The following is a 20,963-nucleotide window of genomic DNA, read 5'->3' on the forward strand; positions in this document are numbered from 1 at the left end:
TAGGCTAGTACCTATATATATTTTATTCATTTATGACATGCTATTTTCTTCAGTTTTTTTAAAGATTTTATTTATTTGAGATAGAACGCGAGCAAGAGAGAGAGCAGGAGCCTGGGGAGCAGAGGGAGAGGGAGAATCAGGCTTCCCGCTGAGCAGGGAGCCCAATGTGGGGCTCGATCCCAGGACCCTGGGACCATTTCCTGAGCTGAACGTAGTTGCTTAACCGACTGAGCCACCCAAGTGCCCCTTTCTTAATTTTTTGACATTTCTAGGCTACTCAGTTCATCTGCCAGTTTTTTCAAATTGTTGCAGATCCAGAACATTTTCCAGTGTGTTTATTGAAAAAAGCCAGATAGAAGTGGACCTGCACAGTTGAAGCCTGTGTTGTTCACGGGTCAGCTCTGTTTCAGTTCTGTATCATGGCTCAGTAGGCTTTTGTGGACCAGCCTTGTGAAGTCGGATCATAGGGAATGCTGTACATTCCGTGGTCAAGTTCCCTTTGAGTTGCAAAGGGTTAATTTATGAATGAACTTGAGGTATGCCACTTGTTTATAAATTGATTTTCTAGAATTGCTTAAATCAATCACTTTCTGTATTTTGAATGTCAGATTGTTAAGTGAACCTTTATTTCCTCCTCTGTCCTTTAAAGAGAAAACTCTTAAAATATGGAGATTCATTGGCAGAAGACATTACTTATTTCAGAGGAGTTTTGCTTGTTGAAAAACGGACTGGAGAGTGTGTGTCCTCTTCCTTGGACCCTGCCTCTGTGTCTTGTCCCAGGGCAGCACTCAGTATTGCAGGAGAGCAACCCCACAGCAGGATGCGGGGGACCCTGGCATCACCTCAGTGACACTTCCTCTAGAAAGTTCTCTGACTACAGAAATAAATCTTCAGCTGTCCCTCAGAGGCCTACCAGCATTTGTGGAAAGTCTATTTTATAGGGTCACTTTTGAGCCAGTTAGGGCTAACAGACCAGCTTTTGGGTGCTGTCAGCCTCCTGCTGGGGCCGCTCCAAGCCCTGTGGTCTTCGCAGACAGGAACTGGCTTAGGACAGGAGGCTGGGCATGAGCGGTGGCCTTCTCAGCCCCGTTCTCCCCTCGGCAGAGGTTCTGAGTTGCGTATCTGCAAAGCACCTGAAAATGTCTCTGTCCCCTTGGGTGTCAGGCCCCGAGCTCCGTAAAATACCTGGGACTCAGGTATGTCATGAGGCGGGGGCTTGTGTGCGTGCAAGGCTCTGGGGTGGCTGGTGGGCGTGGGGGCCGGGGAGGGCTGCAGAGGCTAAAGACCCCCCACTGTCTCCCTCCGTTTTTGTTGCCCCCTCCCCCAGGAGTTCGCAGCACTTACTAAGGAGCTCAACGTCTGCAGGGAGCAGCTCCTGGAGAGAGAAGAAGAGATCGCGGAACTGAAGGCGGAAAGAAACAACACCAGGGTCAGTAGTAGGTGCATTCTCACTATTGGAATGCTGTCTGAGGGTCACCTAGGGAGCACTGTTGCTGTCTTTAAACTCAGGCGCCATCCATTCGATTGGCTTTTAAACACCTTGTCGACATTTCCCCGTGGAGTCGACCCTGACTGATGAGCTCAGTGTTCTCGTACCTTGTTTGAGTCGTGATGAGAACTAATGCTATTTTAGCTCATTTGAGGGTGCATTTCTCTAATTTTAGACTGAATTGAAAGGATTCACATTTGGTCTAGCATGCGATTGAAAGGGGTTTTTGCCCCAAATTGACGTATGAAGTTGCAAGTGCTCTTTAAACATGGTTTTACCTTGGCCTGTCCCACCAGCTGCTGCTGGAGCATTTGGAGTGCCTCGTGTCCAGGCATGAGCGGTCCCTGCGGATGACAGTGGTGAAGCGGCAGGCACAGTCCCCGGCGGGCGTGTCCAGCGAGGTGGAGGTGCTCAAAGCCCTGAAGTCCTTGTTCGAGCACCACAAAGCCCTGGACGAAAAGGTGCCCTGAGCCCCAGTGGTTCTTGGTGTGGGCGCGCTGTCAGAGACACGCTTCGTGTGTGTGCGTGTGTCTGCAGTTCACTTCTAACATTCTCGGGCTCCTGTAAACACTTATTCTGCAAGAAAACAGACTTTTTTTTTTTTTAAAGATTTTATTTATTTATTTGAGAGAGAGTACATGAGAGGGGGGAGGGTCAGAGGGAGAAGCAGGCTCCTCGCCGAGCAGGGAGCCCAATGCGGGACTCGATCCCGGGACTCCAGGATCATGACCTGAGCCGAAGACAGTTGCTTAACCAACTGAGCCACCCAGGCGCCCGAAGACAGACTTTTGTAGGGTTAAAAAGTAGCAGTTGGTGTAAATGTGTTAAGATTTATTATATTCGGTATATCGATTTGCCATTAAGAATTGGGTAATATAACTTATTTAGGGGAAGACTTCTCTCAAATGTAAAATTTAAAGCTGTTACAAAGCAAGTTTTTTTTTTTTTAAAGATCTTATTTATCTATTTGAAAGAGAGAGGGTGCATGAGCGGGGTAGGGGTGGGGAGCAGCAGAGGGAGAAGGAGAAGCAGGCCTCCTGCTGAGCAGGGAGCCCGATGTGGGGCTCAGTCCCAGGACCCTGGGATCATGACCTGAGCCGAAGGCAGACGCTTCACCGACTGAGCCACCCGGGCACCCCAACAAGCCAGTTTTCTTGCCATTAACATCAGTGAAAGACATTGAAGTCATTCTGTCATGTTACCTTATGAGAATAGGACCCAAGGGTGACTGTACATTAAGAAGCAATTAAACAAATACACACCCACCCCTCTGTTTGCAGGTGAGGGAGCGGCTACGAGTAGCACTCGAAAGGTGTAGTTTGTTAGAAGAAGAACTGGGGGCTACACACAAAGAGGTAAGCTCCATAAATCACCAGAGGATTTGGTTAGAGGGATTCTAGTTTTTATGCCTTGTTTTTACCATTATGAAGCCTTCAGTGCTGGCCATCAGGCGTCACTGGTCTTTCTGACCAGCGAGCCACCCTCGCGGGCCACTCCAGTGACCAGCGCACTAGACTCTTACTGCCGAGTCACACGGTCCCTTACATTCCCATCGTCCCGTCGATAGCACCAACCTAGTTGTTGACCTGGTTGTATTCAGGCTAGACAACATCGCCGTGTATTCTCCCGTCCCGTGTTTACAGCTTGTAGTTGCATCTTTCTGAGAGGAGTTTCTCTTTATCTCCTCACCCTCACATTCAGTTCTTTGCTTTTAGCTAATGATTCTTAAAGAACAGAATAATCAGAAGAAAACACTAACCGACGGAGTGCTTGACATGAACCACGAACAAGAAAATACTCCAAGCACAAATGGAAAGGCAAGTGCTTAGGCTTTCTCTCTGTCTTTCCCTGATGTCCTCCGCGCGCTCCTGAGAGTGGTGGAAGCCGACAGCCGGCATAGACCATGGGACTTGACTCTTTCCGGGAAGTGGTCTGTTCCCTAGCTCAGCAAACAAGGCTATTTAAGGATTTTTCCCCCACCAGAGATCTTCCGACGGTTCTTTAAGCCATGAGGAAGACCTTGCCAAAGTCATCGAGCTCCAGGAAATCATAGATAAGCAGTCGAAGGAGCAGAGCCAGATGAAGGAGCGCCTGGCCACTCTCTCTAGTCACGTGGCAGAGCTGGAGGAGGACCTGGACACCGCTAGGAAGGACCTCATCAAGTCTGAGGAAGTGAACACGAAACTGCAGCGCGACGTTCGTGAAGTGAGTGACAGTAGACGTTGCCGCGCTGTCGTCGAGCTGAATGTGGGGTGTTTGGTGGGACCCTTGTGTGTGGACGTCTCCCCTCTGCAGAGTCTGGCTGTCTGAACTTACTCTTTGGCAGGCTCACATTTCATTCAGGGACACACGTCAGTATCTGTTGTGCTGCTAGTCAGCGGACAGCGATGTGGGAGGGGGTGGTGCTGGCTGCCTTCTAGCTTTCTCACCTGCTGCTCCCAGAAGGGTTCTGTGCTCTTGAACATTGGCAGTCAGACACACAGTGAGAGTGGGATTTGCTCACACCTGGGTCATCAGGATCGGGCTGTAAAAACATGTAGACATATACTTATTTCTGGCAAGCGTTTCTGCATTTAGAGTGATTTATGAGAATCTGATCGTGTTTACAAAAACAGGTCAAGGGCAGGATACTTTCTCTGGCGCCGCCTCCCATCACTCACTGTAAGCTGTCCTCTGTAGACAGTCATCCCTCCCCCTCCCACCCCCAGGAAGACCCTTTGACACCCTTGAGTGTGGATGCACAGGCTTACTTTCTGTGTAGTAGCTTAGCGTGGGTAATTTCACGGAAGAGTTTAAAACAAATGAAAATATTTGCAGAAATTATATAACCTACTTAGTTAAATTATTCTTTGGCAAGGGTAGGAGATTCTGCAGCAGAGTTTAATATGCAAAGAATTTTGAAATTCTTTTTTTAAGACTCATCACTTTTAATGTTAAGACTTTGCTGACATAAGTTCCTGAGTAAACAGGGAGGGGCCTAAGATGAATCTCTAGGGTGGAGGACAGGAAGGGCAGAGCAGAAAGTTGTGGGCCCACTTTCAGTGTCAGATACCATGTGATAGAATTTTGCTGCAGGATTAGGCTTCAGAAGGTCGCATCCAATTATATCAGACTTGGAGTTTTGTTTCCATTTGTTAATAGTATTGCTTCCATTTTGTGGTGATCGGAGGAGAGTTCATCCAGTTTTTACACAGGGAAGTGACAGCCGTGTCTCACTGCTCTGTCCGTCGAGAGGCCACCCCCTGATCTATGGAGAGCCCACTTGTATCGGGGACAGTAGGGGCTGCACCTTCACTGCGCACACCTTCGGCTCCTGGCAGTCTTGCAGTGTCGGGATATCTGATCCCACATTTCTTTTGTAACGTCGTGTGGGAAGGAATAAGCTTGGTAAACTGAGTGGCCAGATGTAGTATTAAAACAGTCTTTACTGGTCATGTAGGGGAATACTTGGGATATTTGAGGTAGGTATATTTTCATTCATATTGGACACAGTTGGCATCTCTCTCAATTTAGAGGACACTGATTTTATATCTGATTTGAAAATTAGGATCTAGTCCAGGTTTTGTGTCTGGACTATATTGATGTTGTTAGCCTTTAATTATTTGCCTTTTTCCCCTTGAAATACTTGATGTAGGCCATGGCCCAGAAGGAAGACATGGAAGAGAGGATCACCACTCTTGAAAAACGCTACCTCGCGGCACAGCGCGAAGCCACCTCTGTGCACGACCTCAATGATAAACTTGAAAATGAGATTGCAAATAAAGACTCTATGCATCGGCAGGTAGCGGCTTTTGTTGAACTTCGTTCGACTTTTATTAATTACTAATAAAGTTCAGGACCTTTTTCCTGTGACTTTCGTGTTGGAAATCAAGTCTCAATATAAAGTTTTTATGATCTTAGAAAATTATGTTCAAGAATGTGGGTTACTTCAACTTGCAAGTTTTTAATTATTTAGGATTTTATGTAACCTCGATTCTTTCTTCTGTTTTGTTTTCATTGTATGTTAATCTGTTGCTTGTTAGCATTTTTGCCAAAGGAGGAAGGAGTGGCCAAGAGCGTGGAGGCTGTTGGCAGTTTGTTGGTACCTGGGATGGGGGTGAACGGCAGGTGCAGAAACGCAGTCTGTCGTGTGGACGGGAGCCTCCTGTGGGTTGGGAAGCCAGGCTGGCTTCTCTGCTTGGGTAGTCTCAGGTCATCCAGAGTTAAACAGGAAAAGCAAATCCAGCCTCTTGGAAACAAAGTGAGTTTGTGTGATACGTTGTAAAGTGTATCAATGAACCCAAGATAATAACAAAAAGTAAAATACTAGGAAGCCATTAAAAATTACATTTGTGGAATGCTACTTAAGAGCATGTAAGATGTTCCAAATAATGACCGTAAAAGGTAGATGACAAAATACTGCATACAGTATGATGTATCTTCTGAGGGTGTGTATACATAAACACAGAGATATGCGCACAGAAGAAAGGAGGCTGCATGTAAGCAGATGTTTGCCTTTCAGGAACCTCAACTTACACATGATTTTTCAAATTGCTTTTAAATCTTGTCTAAATTTTCTTCATTGAAAAAAATATTTTAGAATGAAGAGCGTGTTTTTAAAGAATTATTATACATTTACGAAAATAACCTGACTAGCATTTCATTAGGCATCCTCTTAGAAGGTCTATATTTCAGAGGAGGTGTGAGCTCTCTTGTGGTTCACACGCCCATGGTCTGCGAAAGACAAGGAGTCTGATTACTTTTTAAGCAGGGTTAGGACCGAACCCTTCTTTCCTTAAGTTGTCAAGAAGAATGAGCAAGCTTCTACAGAGTATGGGTTTTCTTTAATGCATGGGAACTTTTTGCTTTTTAAAGACTTCGTTGAAGATCTTTAAGAAGAGCAATACTTTGGCAAGAGGTGTTTTGCACATTGAAATCGAGCCCAGGAAAGTGGGTGTATATTCCTCGCAGGAAGAAAAGTTTTACTCTGAAGAAGCTACCAAAACAGTTGGCTTCTGTCAGAACTAATTTAGTAGATCTCTGCATTTAGATTTTGTTTCATTTTATTAAAAATAGAAACGGATAGAAGGTTGGCCACATTCTGATGCTTTGCCTTCCGTTCCTAGACTGAGGATAAAAACCGGCAGTTACAAGAGCGCCTGGAGCTGGCGGAGCAGAAGCTGCAGCAGACTTTGAGGAAGGCCGAGACGCTCCCCGAGGTGGAGGCCCAGCTGGCCCAGAGGGTGGCGGCGCTCTCCAAGGTGCTGCCTGGCTTTCGTTCGGGGTCCCATGGCGGGGTTTTGATTTTGACGGTGGTTGGTTCGTGTGCCTTACTTATCCTCGTTCCTCATGTCAGTGTGCCTAAATCCGTGAAAGATCTGTGTTCAGTGCTATTTTGTCTGAGATCGGAACGCTTTTTAAATGTCAGGAATCATCCCCTTTTTTGTTATCCCTACATTAATTTCCCTCCAATTTTGTCAGGGATGTGTACTGTTTCCGGTGGGCTTGATCTAAGGTTCACTGCTTTTCAGAGTTATTAAGTCAACAACTCAAAGCTCAAGATAGAGGCTTTGGATAAAATTGGGTAAAATAAGGGTAGGGGCGCCTGGCTGGCTCAGCCAGTGGAGCGTGCGACTCTCGATCTCACCATTGTGAGGTGAAGCCGCCCCACGTTGGGTGTAGAGATTACTTAAAAAAAAAAAAAGAATTTTCCCAGAAATAGGAAAGTCCTATTCTCTTTTAAAGATAAAGTAAATTTATAATAAACGAATTTTTGAGTAATTCATTCATGGGTTCGACGAATACGGGCTGGGCGTGTGTGAGACACAGCCCTGCCATCCCAGTCCTCACATCTGCGGGGGTCGCCAGCAGGCAAGGACGCAGTGTCAAGCTGCGATGTGGTAGGTGCTGGGGTTGGGGGGTCCACGTGGGAAGAGGAAGCAGACAGTCCGTCCTTCCGGGGCCCAGGGAGCCTGTGGGAGCGCGCCCTTCGGTACTTCCATCTCACCTGGCTCCAGTTTGCTGAGGGCCCGGGTGAGAAGGGGGCAGGACAGGCCCAGGTGCTGTTCTTGACAGGTGATGTCGGTCAGTCACACGGCATCTGGCACTCCCCAGACCGTTCCTGAGAGCGAGGTCATTGCTAACAGCTGTAACAGCCTCTCCTTGGTGATCTGCGTGTAAAGTCTCCATTTCTTTTCTCCCCCTGTCATCTCTCCTGTCCCTGGTCGGCCTTGTAGTCTGACCTTTTGTCTTCTGGAAACTCTGCTGCTAAGGAAGCTAAACTGTTCGAACTCACTTCCCAGCTTAGGAAGGTAGCATGTGTGCATTGCTCTGTGGTGCTTGCTGCTTCCTGCTGTTCATGCTGACTGAGCACAGGCCGTCTGAGGGTGGGGAGAAAGCCCCACCTCCGGAGACGGGGCCGGGCCGGGGAGAAGCCCCTCTCCTCTGGCAGAGTCCGTCACCAGCACCGGCCGGGCCTCGGTCACCGGCGTGGGGAGGCCGGCTGCTTCACACTGTGATGCCTGAGGCCGCACAGGGTGTGTTCCCGGCGGGAGGAGAGGATGTCCACGCCAGCCGGTGGGAGAGCCCGCACAGAGCATGTGGTGCTTGTGGCTACCGCGGTCGCGCACAGCATGCTGGCACTGACGGGGGGCCGCCCGCCGAGCTGATGGTGTTTCTGCCGACAGGCCGAGGAGAGGCACGGCAACATCGAGGAGAGGCTCCGCCAGATGGAGGCGCAGTTGGAGGAGAAGAACCAGGAACTGCAGCGGGTACGTGTCCGAGCAGAAAGGCTGCACGCCGCGCACCGCTTGAGCACAGGGCTCAGGTAGGGGGAGGCGGTGCCTCGTTCCCCGCCTCTCCCCACCCAGATGCTGGTCCCCTTCTCGATTCCGTTAGGTGCAGCGTTAGGGGCCCCCTCCGCGAGCTTTCTGCTGGTGGGGGCACCCACCACATGAACAGTGTTATGTCAGCATTGGTAGCGGGGGAAGAGAGCGGTGCCCCCTGGGCAGTGCTGCCAGGGTGCGGGGACCCCACGTCCCGCTGCTCTGACGAGCTTGTCAGCGGAACTGCTCCACGTGCAGGTGGGATCTCACAGGTGCCCCTCAACCAAACTGGAGGTGCTGGCTGGGGGCCCCTGAAACTTAGGGGAAGGCGCGTCATCCTAGAGGATCAGTCTGCTCGCCTAGGACATGACATTGAGGTCCCGAATTCAGGTCACGGGCCTGACCTCCATCCTAAAATACTGAAGTATTGCTCCAGACATAAAGGCATAGGTCAGGACGGATATTCCTAAGAAGAGGAAACCCGAAATTGAGCTGTGATAGAGAGGACGTTCATGTCCGTTGAGTCCCCGGAGAGTTTTTGCTGGAGGAGTTGCTCAAATGTCAGTGTGGACAAACCAGGAACAGACTGGGCCGTGGCCCCAGGCAGCTGGCACCTCGCCATAGGCTGTCAGTCAAGGCCATCAGGTTTTGTTTTCACCAGAAATGTATGTGCTTGGCCAGTGGTTGCCGAGGGTCCCACACGAGCTTCTGGGAAGTGAGGATTCTGACTCCCATCACAGGACTGCGTGTTGGTCAGCCCCTGCCCCCCGTCACACACGCACACGCGTGCACACAGGCAGGCGCTCGCCTCTTAGAGAATTAGACTTTGGCTGTTTCGGGGGTGCACTTCGTTACTTTTCAGGACTGGATTGTCGTTTGAAAGGACAGGTGTTGAGATGGGGATTCTTTTATAACTAAGGCAATTCAAAGTAAACTTTTAAGCTGTTTTGCTTTAAAAATACTCGAATGCTGATTCCTTCTTGTGGGGTGTGCTGGGTCGTTTCCAAATGATGGTAGTTGCTGTGGGCGAGGCGTGATTCTCTGTGCTCTCTTTCATCCTTGCAAGAAGACAGGTGCCAGCACCCATGTTTTGTAGATGAGGCCAGAGCACAGAGGATTTGACTCTCTTGCCCAGTCTGTGGTGCTTCCTTGTGGGCTCACTCCTCCTACGTGGGCAGTGCGGCTGGAGGGCCCATCTCTATCCCGTCGCCCCTGCCGTCCACCCGGGACAAGCCCCTGAGCCCTGTCCCCTGGCCCAGGTGATGCTCTCAGTGACCGTCCTAACTGCTGCCCTGAGTACTTCTTGTTCCCACGCCTCAGGTTTCGTCTTCCTTCCGGAGAGGGGGCAAACACAAGCTCTTTAAACCAGGAAATGGATGATGGTTTGATAAACACAGACCTATCAACTTTGTTACTGCATTTTTAAATTCCTTGAGGCAATTAGTTGTAATCTTTGAATGTAAGTTTTCATTACAGAACATTTGGGTGATGTAAGAACATAAAGAAAAACAGGTGAAAGTCTCTGTTGCCACTGAATTTTTTCCAAAATTTTCTGAAATTTTGCTATGTAACTTGATTCATTACCCCCCCCCCACAAAACCAGACCCAAGCTTCTGTTTATACACGGGAAAATTCCTCCCCCTTCCCGTGTGTAAATAAGCTGATCCCCTTAAAAATATGCTCGTTCCTGCATGTAAATCTGCCTTCCGAGTCATCTGAGAGTTAATAACTCGTGACATTCCCGCGGCCCCATGAGTGCTTTGTTCAACAGAAATAGTGGGACCTTCTAATTAATGATCTTGGGGACTTGTCCCTGCATTTCTCTGCCGATACATCAGTGCTGGTGCACGAGTGGCCCAGGGATGGCAGTGGGAGAGGCCAGCCCGGGCGGCACACGAGCGAGTCACACCATTGGTCTTTGGCACTTCGGAAATACTGATCATACCCTTTTTCTTTTGAAAAAAGTTTTAAATTTAAATTCAATTTAGTTAACAACATAGGGTACTACTAGTTTCAGAGGTAGAGTTCAGTGATTCGTTGGTTGCATGTAACACCCAGTGCTCATGACATCACGTGCCCTTAATGCCCATCACCCAGTTACCCCAGCCCCCCACCGCCCTCCCCTCCAGCGGCCCTCAGTGTGTTTCCTAGAGTGAAGAGTCTCTTATGGTTTGTCTCCCTCTCTGGTTTTGTTTTATTTTTCCCCCCTTTCCCCTATGTTCATCTGTTTTGTTTCTTAAATTCCACATGAGTGAAATCATATGGTGTATGTCTTTCTCTGACTGACTGACTTCCTTTAGCATAATACCGTCTATCTAGTTCTGTCCACGTCATTGCAAATGACAAGCTTTCATTCTTTTTGGTGGCTGAGTAATATTACACACACACACACACACACACACCCCGCATCTTCTTTATCCGTTTATCTGTCACTGTTGGGAATGCAAACGGGTGCAGCCACTTTGGAAAATAGTATGAAAGTTCCTCAGAAAGTTAAAAATAGAGCTACCCTATAACCTAGCAATTGCACTACTGGGTATTTACCTCAAAAGCTATAAACATAGTGATTCAGAGGGGCACTTGCACCCCAATATTTATAGCAGCAATATCCACAATAGCTAAACTATTGATCATACCTTTTTTTGAAGTTTGTAAACTTTTGTTTCTTCTCTTTTAGGCAAGGCAGAGAGAAAAAATGAATGAAGAACATAACAAGCGTTTATCAGACACTGTTGACAAGCTTCTTTCTGAATCCAATGAGAGGCTTCAGCTTCATCTTAAGGAGAGAATGGCTGCTCTGGAAGACAAGGTGGGACATTGAGAACATGCCCCGGGGGGCCCCCACCCTCCACAAAGAGAGTGTTCACACTCTGCTCCTGAGGAGTAATGCAGAACAGTGGGTGACAGACATTACAGAAAGTAGAAATTATTCTTTGACGTGGAAACAGGACAGACTGTTATCCACTCACTGAATTGACTTCCAGTGTCCTGTCCTCACTTGACATGTGTGTGTTACTCTCAGTCTAGAGCAGAAGTCTGTAAACTGGGTCTGTAAAGGGCCAGAATTGTAAGTATCATAGGCTTTTATTAATTGTGAATATGTGTAAAATAACCTCATGCTAGTCAATAATTATCACAAAAGTAGCCATAGACCGTAGGTGACAAGTGGGTGTGGCTGTGTGCCAGTGACCCTTGATTTCCAGCACTGGGCAGTGGCCGGATGTCACCTCCTTCACCAGCCCTGCATGAAACTGTGTTCATCCCTCAGCCGCGATGCTCTTGCTTCGGGGGCTAATTTCTGTCCCGCTTATGAAGATGACAGTGTAGGAGCCTAGTGTTATATAAGGGGTTTAATCAGCTGAAAACAGACATTCTCCTTTTCCATCTCCTGCCTTCTCTCTTTTCATCTGGTTTGGAAAAAGTCTGAGCCTGGGCTCTTACAGCTGTCATCTTGGAAATACCTGAGCTGTAACCGGAGTGAAGGAGTGTCCTAGAATCTATGTCAGAGAAGTTCTGATGGCAACAGTTGGATTCCAGCTTGATAAAATCTATTCTGGCTACAGCCATGTCCCTAAAGATGGGCCCCAGAATCTTCCCTGAGATTGGCACTTGGAGTCATGCTCATTTCGGAGACACCAGTGATCACTGCTGATTACATGACACATTTGTTTTACGTAAAACCCATTATGAAATGCATAATTACCACGTAGGGTGGTTACCGCACTTCTCCTTGATCAGTGGGCCAGCCTTCATGTAGGAATGTCTTTATCTTAGATTTGAATTATACATTTGAAACTTACGTCAGGATTCCCAAGTAACTGATGAATTACAAAGCCTAAAATCTAGTACAAACTGGTTTAACTGATTAAAATAAGATTACTCCGTGAACTCGTCATTCTTACATTTAGAAAATAGATGGGTGAAGAAATTTTACACGGACTCAGTGTTAAAGATTGTGACATCACTGTCCGCATTCGCTCTGTGGGCGTGTAAGCCTGCTCATTGGTGTGGTCCTGTGACCCATTACTTTTCTGTGGTACCGTATTATCTTACACAGAGGCATGGCCATACTTGTATTACGTGGAACATTTTCAAGAACCAACAGTAAAGTACTGTCTATATGTTTTTCAGAATTCTCTATTGAGAGAAGTTGAAACTGCGAAGAAGCAGTTGGAAGAAGCACAACATGATAAGGTACTTTCCTCTCTAAATCCTTTGGAGAGCCGCTGAGACATGAGTGGAGCAGAGTTCAGGGCTGCTACAGTGGCTGCAGATGTGCTCCAGGGGTCACAGTACCCCCGCGGCAGTCCGCTGCCATGAGCTTTCCAGCGGTCCTATGCGGGCATGGTTCAGGATTCGAGTCCTTTCTGGTTCGTTCGAAAGCGAACTGTTCCTGTAAACTTCTCATCTAGTGCAGTGCTGACCAGCAGGAGGTTAACATGAGACACGTGTGTCATCTAAAATATTCCCGAAGCTGCATTTACAACCGTAAAGAGAAGCGGGTGAAGTTAAAGTTTACTTAACCCGATACGTGCATATGGCACGTGGCTACTGCGTGGGCCGCACAGCTAGCGAGCTACTGGGTGACCTAAGAGTTCTGTCGGTTTTGCTCACTGTTCTGCGTGGACAGAAGTGAGGCTGGGCTACAAATGCTCTGTGCAAGACAAAAACAAAACAGAGAAGTATGCACAGTAGAGCGTGAGCATCGTTCTCCCCACCACCCAAAAAGTTCTTCTTGCTACAGAATTAGTAATTATTAATGGCTTGGTGTTTATCCTCTAAAAGCTGGCTATGACTGAGACCTAACAACTCTTTGTCCACTAGGGTTTATGCAGTTAATTTGGTGATCTGAGTGTTTATGTTTACTGTAGGACTCTTGGAGAAAACTTGATCAAAATTAAATGTTGGGTGTTTGTAACTGCTAAATTTATCCTGTTGTGGTTATGCTCAGCATTTGAGCACATGTGATGCAAATCATTTTCCCATATTTTGTAATAGACTCATCATTAACCTACAGCGTTCGGTCTGTTTTGGGTGTACAGCACATGGACGCACGAGTCTGTACGTCACTCAGTGCTCACCACTGCGGTCACCTCCCGTCCCCAAACAGCATCACTGTAGGATCACTGGCCGTGTGCCCTGGGCTGTACTCTCCATTCCCGTGACTTACTGATTGTGAACTGGACTTACTGATTGTGAACTGGAAGCTTATACGTCTTCACCTCTTCATCCCCTTCATCGATGCCACCCCCACCCCAGCCACATCCCCTCTGGCAACCACGAGTGTGTGCTCTGTGTTTAAGAGTCTGTTGATGCAGGAAAAAGATGGCGGAGGAGTAGGGGACCCTATTTCAGCTGGCCCCCGGAATTGAGCTGGATAACTACCAGACCCCTCTGAGCACCCACGAAACCAGCCTGAGATGTAAGAAGATCGGGATCTCTACAAACAGAATATCGCAGGCAGTTGGTTGTGAGGTACGAAGCAGAGAGCTGTGATCCTGCGGGCAGATACCGGAGGATAAACGGCAGCGGGAGGGTGCCTGGCCGTGGGGATCCTACACCGCCGGTGAGTGACAGCCTCGCGCACTGCCGACGGGCACAGACTCACAGACCGGTAGCGTTGGGAAAGGACTTTAAGGCAGCCCCCGGGGTGGAAAACCAGACCGGCGGGGTCGTGCGCATGTGAACTGCAGCCCCCCCAAACAGAAACCAGAGCGACAGTCACGCGCACGCGAACTGCAGCCTCTGAGACGGAAACCCGGTGCACCGGGGTCGCACCGGTGAACTGCAACCCCCGGGTTGGAAACCCCAAGCGGCGGAGTCGCGCGCACGTGAACTGGGAGCGGCTGGCAGTTTTAGAAGCACAAAGGGCAGAGACGCGCCCCGACCTGGAGGCAGGACTGGGAGCGCTGCGGAGGGGCGCACAACCCAGGATGCTGCAGTTTATAGCAGCACGGACAGAAACGGAGACAGTGTGGCCTGAGAGCTCACTGAAGAACAGACTGAGGTCTCTCTGCTCTGAGGCAGAGGGTTGGAAACGGTCTCTTCTGCTCTGACTCGTGGAAGAGACGCGGAAAGCCGCCAGGGAAAGGCGCCTGAGAACAAAAGCCCCAGAGACTGATTCCCACTGAGCCCATCCCCCGCCACAGGGGCGCAGGGCAACTCTGCCCAAACAGGGTTGCCTGAGTAACAGCGCGGGAGACCCCTCCTGCAGAAGACAGGCTGGGAAAACAAGAGGCCAGCAACCCTAAGGTCCCAAGAAAACAGGTGCATCTTGCTTGGGTTCTGGTCAATAATTTGGACTCTATACATTCCCTCAAACACCCATCGACAGAATGACTAGGAGGAGGAGCCCCCAAAACAGAAAAGACTCAGAGATTATGACTTATGCTGCAGATTTACAAATGGATGCAGACATAACCAAGATGTCAGAGATGGAATTCAGGCTAGCAATTGTGAAGACAATGGCTAGAATGGAGAAATCAATTAATGGCAACATAGAGTCTCTAAGGGCAGAAATAAAAGGTGAATTGGCAGAACTTAAAAATGCTATCAGTGAGATCCAATCCAATCTAGATAATCTAACAGCTAGAGTAACTGAGACAGAAGAGAGAATAAGCGATCTGGAAGACAGTATAATAGATAAAAAAGGAAAAGAGGAGGCCAGGGAAAAACAACTCAGAATCCATGAAAATAGAATCAGAGAAATAAGTGACACCATGAGGTGTTCCAATGTCAGAATAATTGGAATCCCGGAGGGAGTGGAGAGAGAGAGAGGGCTAGAAGATGTATTTGAGCAAATCGTAGCTGAGAACTTCCCTAATCTGGGGAATGAAACAAACATTCGAGTCCTAGAGGCAGAGAGGACCCCTCCTAAGATCAAGGAAAACAGGCCAACACCCTGGCATGTAATAGTAAAACTTGCAAATCTTAGAACCAAGGAAACCATCTTAAGGGCAGTTAGGGGGAAGAGATTCCTTACGTACAGAGGGAGGAACATCAGAGTAACGTCAGACCTATCCACAAGACCTGGCAAGCCAGAAAGGCCTGGCAAGACATATTCAGGGTACTAAATGAGAAGAACATGCAGCCAAGAATACTTTATCCAGCAAGGCTTTCATTTAGAATGGATGGAGAGATGCAGAGCTTCCACGACCGGCAGAAGTTGAAAGAATATGTGACCACTAAGCTGGCCCTGCAAGAAATATTAAGGGGGGTTCTATAAAAGGAGAAAGACCCCAAGAGTGATCTACAACAGAAATTTACAGGGACAATCTATAAAAACAACGTCTTCACAGGCAACATGATGACAATTAATTCATATCTTTCGATAATCACTCTCAACGTGAATGGCCTAAACGCTCCCATAAAACGGCACAGGGTTGCAGATTGGATAAAAAGACAGGACCCATCCATATGCTCCCTACAAGAGACTCATTTGGAACCTAAAGATACATCCAGACTGAAAGTGAAGGGATGGAGATCCATCTTCCATGCCAGCAGACCTCAAAAGAAAGTTGGGGTAGCAATTCTTGTATCAGACAAATTAGATTTAAACTAAAGTCTGTAGAGACACAGAAGGACACTATATCATTCTTAAAGGGTCTAACCAACAAGAAAATCTAACAATTGTAAATATCTATGCCCCCAACATGGGAGCAGCCATCTATATAAGCAAACTGTTAACCAAAATAGAGTCATATTGATAACAATACGTTAATTGTAGGAGACCTCAATACTCCACTCTCAGCAATGGACAGATCATCTAAGCAGAAAATCAACAAGGAAACAAGAGCTTTGAATGATACATTGGACCAGATGGATCTCATAGACATTTACAGAACATTCCACCCTAAAACAACAGAATACTCATTCTTCTCGAGCACACATGGAACTTTCTCCAGAATAGACCATATACTGGGTCACAAATCAGGTCTCAACCGATACCAAAAGACTGAGATTATTCCCTGCATATTCTCAGACCACAATGCTCTAAAACTGGAACTCAATCACAAGAAAAAATTTGGCAGAAATTCAAACACTTGGAAGCTAAAGACCACTTTGCTCAAGAATGTTTGGGTCAACCAAGAAATCAAAGAAGAACTTAAAACAATTCATGGAAATCAATGAGAACGAAAACACATGGGTCCAAAACCTATGGGATACTGCAAAGGCAGTCGGTCCTAAGGGGGAAATACATAGCCATCCAAGCCTCACTCAAAAAAAACAGAAAAATCTCGAATTCACCAACTAACTCTACACCTTAAAGAACTAGAGAAAAAGCAACAAATGACACCTAAGCCACACATTAGAAGAGAAATAAATAAAATTAGAGCAGAAGTCAATGAATTAGAAACCAGAAACACAGTAGATCAGATCAATGAAACTAGAAGTTGGTTCTTTGAAAGAATTAATAAGATCGATAAACCACTGGCCAGACTTATCCAAAAGAAGAGAGAAAGGACCCAAATTAATAAAATTATGAATGAAAGGGGAGAGATCACGACTAACACCAAGGAAATAGAAACAATTATTAGAAATTATCATCAACAACTATATGCCAATAAACTGAGCAATCTGGATGAAATGGAGGCCTTCCTGGAAACCTATAAGCTGCCAAGACTGAAACAGGAAGAAATCGACAACCTGAATAGGCCAATAACCAGTAACGAGATTGAAGCAGTGATCAGAAACCTCCCAAAAAACAACAGTCCAGGTCCTGATGGATTCCCTGGGGAATTCTACCAAACATTCAAAGAAGAAAGAATACCTATTCTACTGAAGCTGTTTCAAAAACTGGAAACAGAAGGAAAACTTCCAAACTCATTCTATGAGGCCAGCATTACCTTAATCCCCCAACCAGGCAAAGACCCCATCAAAAAGGAGAATTTCAGACCGATATCCCGGATGAATATGGATTCCAAAATCCTCAACAAAATCCTAGCTAATAGGATCCAACAATACATTAAAAGGATCATCCACCACGACCAAGTGGGATTTATCCCCGGGATGCAAGTGTGGTTCAACATTTGCATATCGATCAGTGTGATAGAACACATTAATAAGAGGAGGGAGAAGAACAATATGGTCCTCTCAATTGATGCAGAAAAAGGATTTGACAAAATACAACATCCTTTCCTGATTAAAACTCTCCAGAGTATAGGGATAGAGGGAACATTCCTCAAGCTCATAAAATCCATCTATGAAAAACCCACAGTGAATATCATCCTCAATGGGGAAAAGCTGAGAGCCTTTCCCTTAAGATCAGGAACACATCAAGGGTGCCCACTCTCACCACTATTGTTCAACATAGTACTAGAAGTCCTAGCAACAGCAATCAGACAACAAAAAGAAATAAAAGGTATTCAAATTGGCAAAGAAGAAGTCGAACTCTCTTCTTTCGCAGACGACATGATACTTTATGTGGAAAACCCAAAAGGACTCCACCCCCAAATCACTAGAACTCATCCAGCAATTCAGTAATGTGGCAGGATACAAAATCAATGCACAGAAATCAGTTGCTTTCTTTCTTTTTTTTTTTTTTTAAAGATTTTATTTATTTATTTGAAAGAGAGAGAGCACATGAGAGGGGGGAGGGTCAGAGGGAGAAGCAGACTCCCTGCTGAGCAGGGAGCCCGACACGGGACTCGATCCCGGGACTCCAGGATCATGACCTGAGCTGAAGGCAGTCGCTTAACCAACAGCCACCCAGGTGCCCCAGAAATCAGTTGCTTTCTTATACACTAACAACACAACTATAGAAAGAGAAATTAAAGAAACGATTCCATTTACAATAGCACCAAAAACCATAAGATACCTCAGAATAAACCTAACCAAAGAGGTAAAGGATCTATACTCTAGGAACTACAAAACACTCATGAAAGAAATTGAAGAAGACACAAAAAGATGGAAAAACATTCCATGTTCATGGATCGGAAGAATAAACATTGTTAAAATGTCTATGCTAGGGGCGCCTGGGTGGCTCAGTCGGTTGGGCGCCTGCCTTCGGCTCAGGTCATGGTCCCTTGGTCCTGGGATCAAGCCCTGCATCCGGCTCCCTGCTCGGTGGAGAGCCTGCTTCTCCCTCTCTCTCTGCCTGCCTCTCTGCCTACTTGTGCTTTCTCTCTCTGTGTCAAATAAATACAATCTTTAAAAAAAAAAAAATGTCTATGCTACCCAGAGCAATCTATACCTTCAATGCCATCCCGATCAAAATTCCAACGACATTTTTCAAAGTGCTGGAACAAACAATCCTAAAATTTGTATGGAATCAGAAAAGACCCCGAATCGCCGAGGAGATGTTGAAAAAGAAAAACAAAGCTGGGGGCATCACGTTGCCCGATTTCAAGCTATATTACAAATCAGTGATCACCAAGACAGCATGGTACTGGCACAAAAACAGAGATACAGACCAGTGGAACAGAATAGAGAACCCAGATATGGACCCTCAACTCTATGGTCAAATAATCTTTGACAAAGCAGGAAAAAACATGCAATGGAAAAAAGACAGTCTCTTCAATAAATGGTGCTGGGAAAATTGGACAGCCACATGCAGAAGAATGAAACTCGACCATTCTCTAACACCACTCACAAAGATAAACTCAAAGTGGATGAAAGACCTCAATGTGAGACAGGAATCCATTAAAATCCTAGAGGAGAACATAGGCAGTAACCTCTTTGACATCGCCCACAGCAACTTCTTTCAAGATACATCTCCAAAAGCTAGTGAAACGAAAGCAAAAATGAACCTTTGGGACTTCATCAAGATAAAAAGCTTCTGCACAGCAAAGGAAACAGTCAACAAAACAAAGAGGCAACCCACAGAATGGGAGAAGATATTTGCCAATGACACTACAGATAAAGGGCTGGTATCCAAAATCTATAAAGAACTTCTCAAACTCAACACCCCAAAAACTATCAAGTCAAAAAGTGGGCAGAAGAGATGAACAGACACTTCTCTGAAGAAGACATACAAATGGCTAACAGACACATATGTTCATCATCATTAGCCATCAGGGAAATCCAAATCAAAACCACACTGAGATACCGCCTTACACCAGTTAGAATGGCCAAAATGGGCAGGGAAAGAAACAACAAATGTTGGAGAGGTTGTGGAGAAAGGGGAACCCTCTTACACTGTTGGTGGGAATGCAAGTTGGTGCAGCCACTTTGGAAAACAGTGTGGAGGTGCCTCAAAAATTGAAAAATAGAGCTACCCTATGACCCAGCAATTGCACTCCTGGGTATTTACCCCAAAGACACAGATGTAGTGAAAAGAAGGGCCATATGCACCCCAATGTTCATAGCAGCAATGTCCACAATAGCCAAACTGTGGAAAGAGCCGAGATGCCCTTCAACAGATGAATGGATAAAGATGTGATCCATATATACAATGGAATATTACTCAGCCATCAGAAAAGATGAATACCCAACTTTTACATCAACATGGATGGGACTGGAGAAGATTATGCTAAATGAAATAAGTCAAGCAGAGAAAGCCAATTATCATATGGTTTCACTTATTTGTGGAACATAAGGAATAACATGGAGGACATTAGGAGAAGGAAGGGAAAAATGGGGGGAGAATTGGAGGGAGAGATGAACCATGAGAGACTATGGACCTGAGAAACAAACAGGGTTCTAGGGGGGAGGGGGGATTGGTTAGCCCAGTGATGGGTATTAAGGAGGGCACGTACTGCATGGAGCACTGGATGTTATACGAAAACAATGGATCGTGGATCACTACGTCAAAAACTAATGATGTATTGTATGGTGACTAACATAATATAATAAAATTAAAAACTACAAAAAAAAAAAAAAAGAGTCTGTTGATACAGATCATTTTGAATCCTGAAAGAGATGGCTACAGTGGATGTCCTTTGCTCTTTTGTAGGATCAGCTTGTCCTAAATGTGGAAGCACTGAGAGCTGAATTAGACCAGACAAGACTGAGAGGCACGCCCCTTCATCACGGGTATGACATGTACCAGTTCACGGAGATGTTCCAGATGAGGCCGAGGGCCGCTTCCCTTTGCCGTGCGTATGACCCGAACCAGCCCGTAAATACAGACTAGATGAACTGTGGGCCTGACTTGAACCAGTTCACACATACCTGCTTTAGCACTTGTGTGTGCCTGTAAGAGTGTGCCTTTGGTCATATGGAGCTGGTAGCTAGCTTAGTGGCAGGCAAGAGGGAAAGGTTAGGTTTGGGCACCTAGGGGGACTGGGAGTCCTGTCATCGACCAAGCTCACAGCCGCGGACGGAGGTTTGGAAGGTAGGGGATGATTAGTTCCTGCGTGGGCAGGTGAATTTGCAGGCCCCCGGAGTGTGGCGCTGCTGGTGTGGGGCCAGGGGAACGGAGCCCAGCCTGTCAGATGAGGGCCCTCTGCACCTGGGCGCGGTAGGCCCCTCCACAAGGTCGCTGAAGTCACCAAGGGAGTGGCTGCACAGCCAGAATTGTGGGGATGCCTTGACATTCATGGTCTTGGCCTAGCGCTTGTAGTTTTCTACATTTTTTAAGGGACTGAAGGAGAATGATGTGTAGTCGCCTTAACCTATTGGGACAGCTCAGAGTTGGCGGCTGTGGGAGCAGGTCACCCAGCCCGTGGGCCTAGCAGGTTGCCCCGCATCCTGCAGGTAGTGTAAGTGCCGTGAAGGTGCTGAAAGGTTTG

General features: G+C 46.8%; 1 protein-coding gene across 5 annotated transcripts in view; it reads left to right on the forward strand.

Moving 5' to 3' along the window:
* Positions 1 to 20,963, forward strand: part of PPFIA1 (PTPRF interacting protein alpha 1) — a 91,867-nt gene that overhangs the window by 34,982 nt on the left and 35,922 nt on the right. For 4 of the 5 annotated variants that reach the window (XM_035013487.1, XM_035013486.1, XM_035013488.1 and 1 more), the window contains exons 3-13: positions 1,328 to 1,429; positions 1,786 to 1,950; positions 2,770 to 2,844; positions 3,205 to 3,306; positions 3,473 to 3,694; positions 5,124 to 5,270; positions 6,595 to 6,729; positions 8,155 to 8,238; positions 10,970 to 11,101; positions 12,424 to 12,486; positions 20,186 to 20,265. In XM_035013487.1, coding sequence (XP_034869378.1) covers positions 1,328 to 1,429; positions 1,786 to 1,950; positions 2,770 to 2,844; positions 3,205 to 3,306; positions 3,473 to 3,694; positions 5,124 to 5,270; positions 6,595 to 6,729; positions 8,155 to 8,238; positions 10,970 to 11,101; positions 12,424 to 12,486; positions 20,186 to 20,265 — 1,307 coding nt within the window. Of the gene's footprint in view, positions 1 to 1,327; positions 1,430 to 1,785; positions 1,951 to 2,769; positions 2,845 to 3,204; positions 3,307 to 3,472; positions 3,695 to 5,123; positions 5,271 to 6,594; positions 6,730 to 7,704; positions 7,780 to 8,154; positions 8,239 to 10,969; positions 11,102 to 12,423; positions 12,487 to 20,185; positions 20,266 to 20,963 lie in introns of all 5 variants that reach the window. The other variant, XM_035013490.1, reaches the window with a different exon arrangement.

This window comes from Mirounga leonina, unplaced genomic scaffold (genome assembly GCF_011800145.1).
Source record: "Mirounga leonina isolate KUSES-001 unplaced genomic scaffold, KU_Mleo_1.0 Mir_166, whole genome shotgun sequence".
NCBI lineage: Eukaryota > Metazoa > Chordata > Mammalia > Carnivora > Phocidae > Mirounga > Mirounga leonina.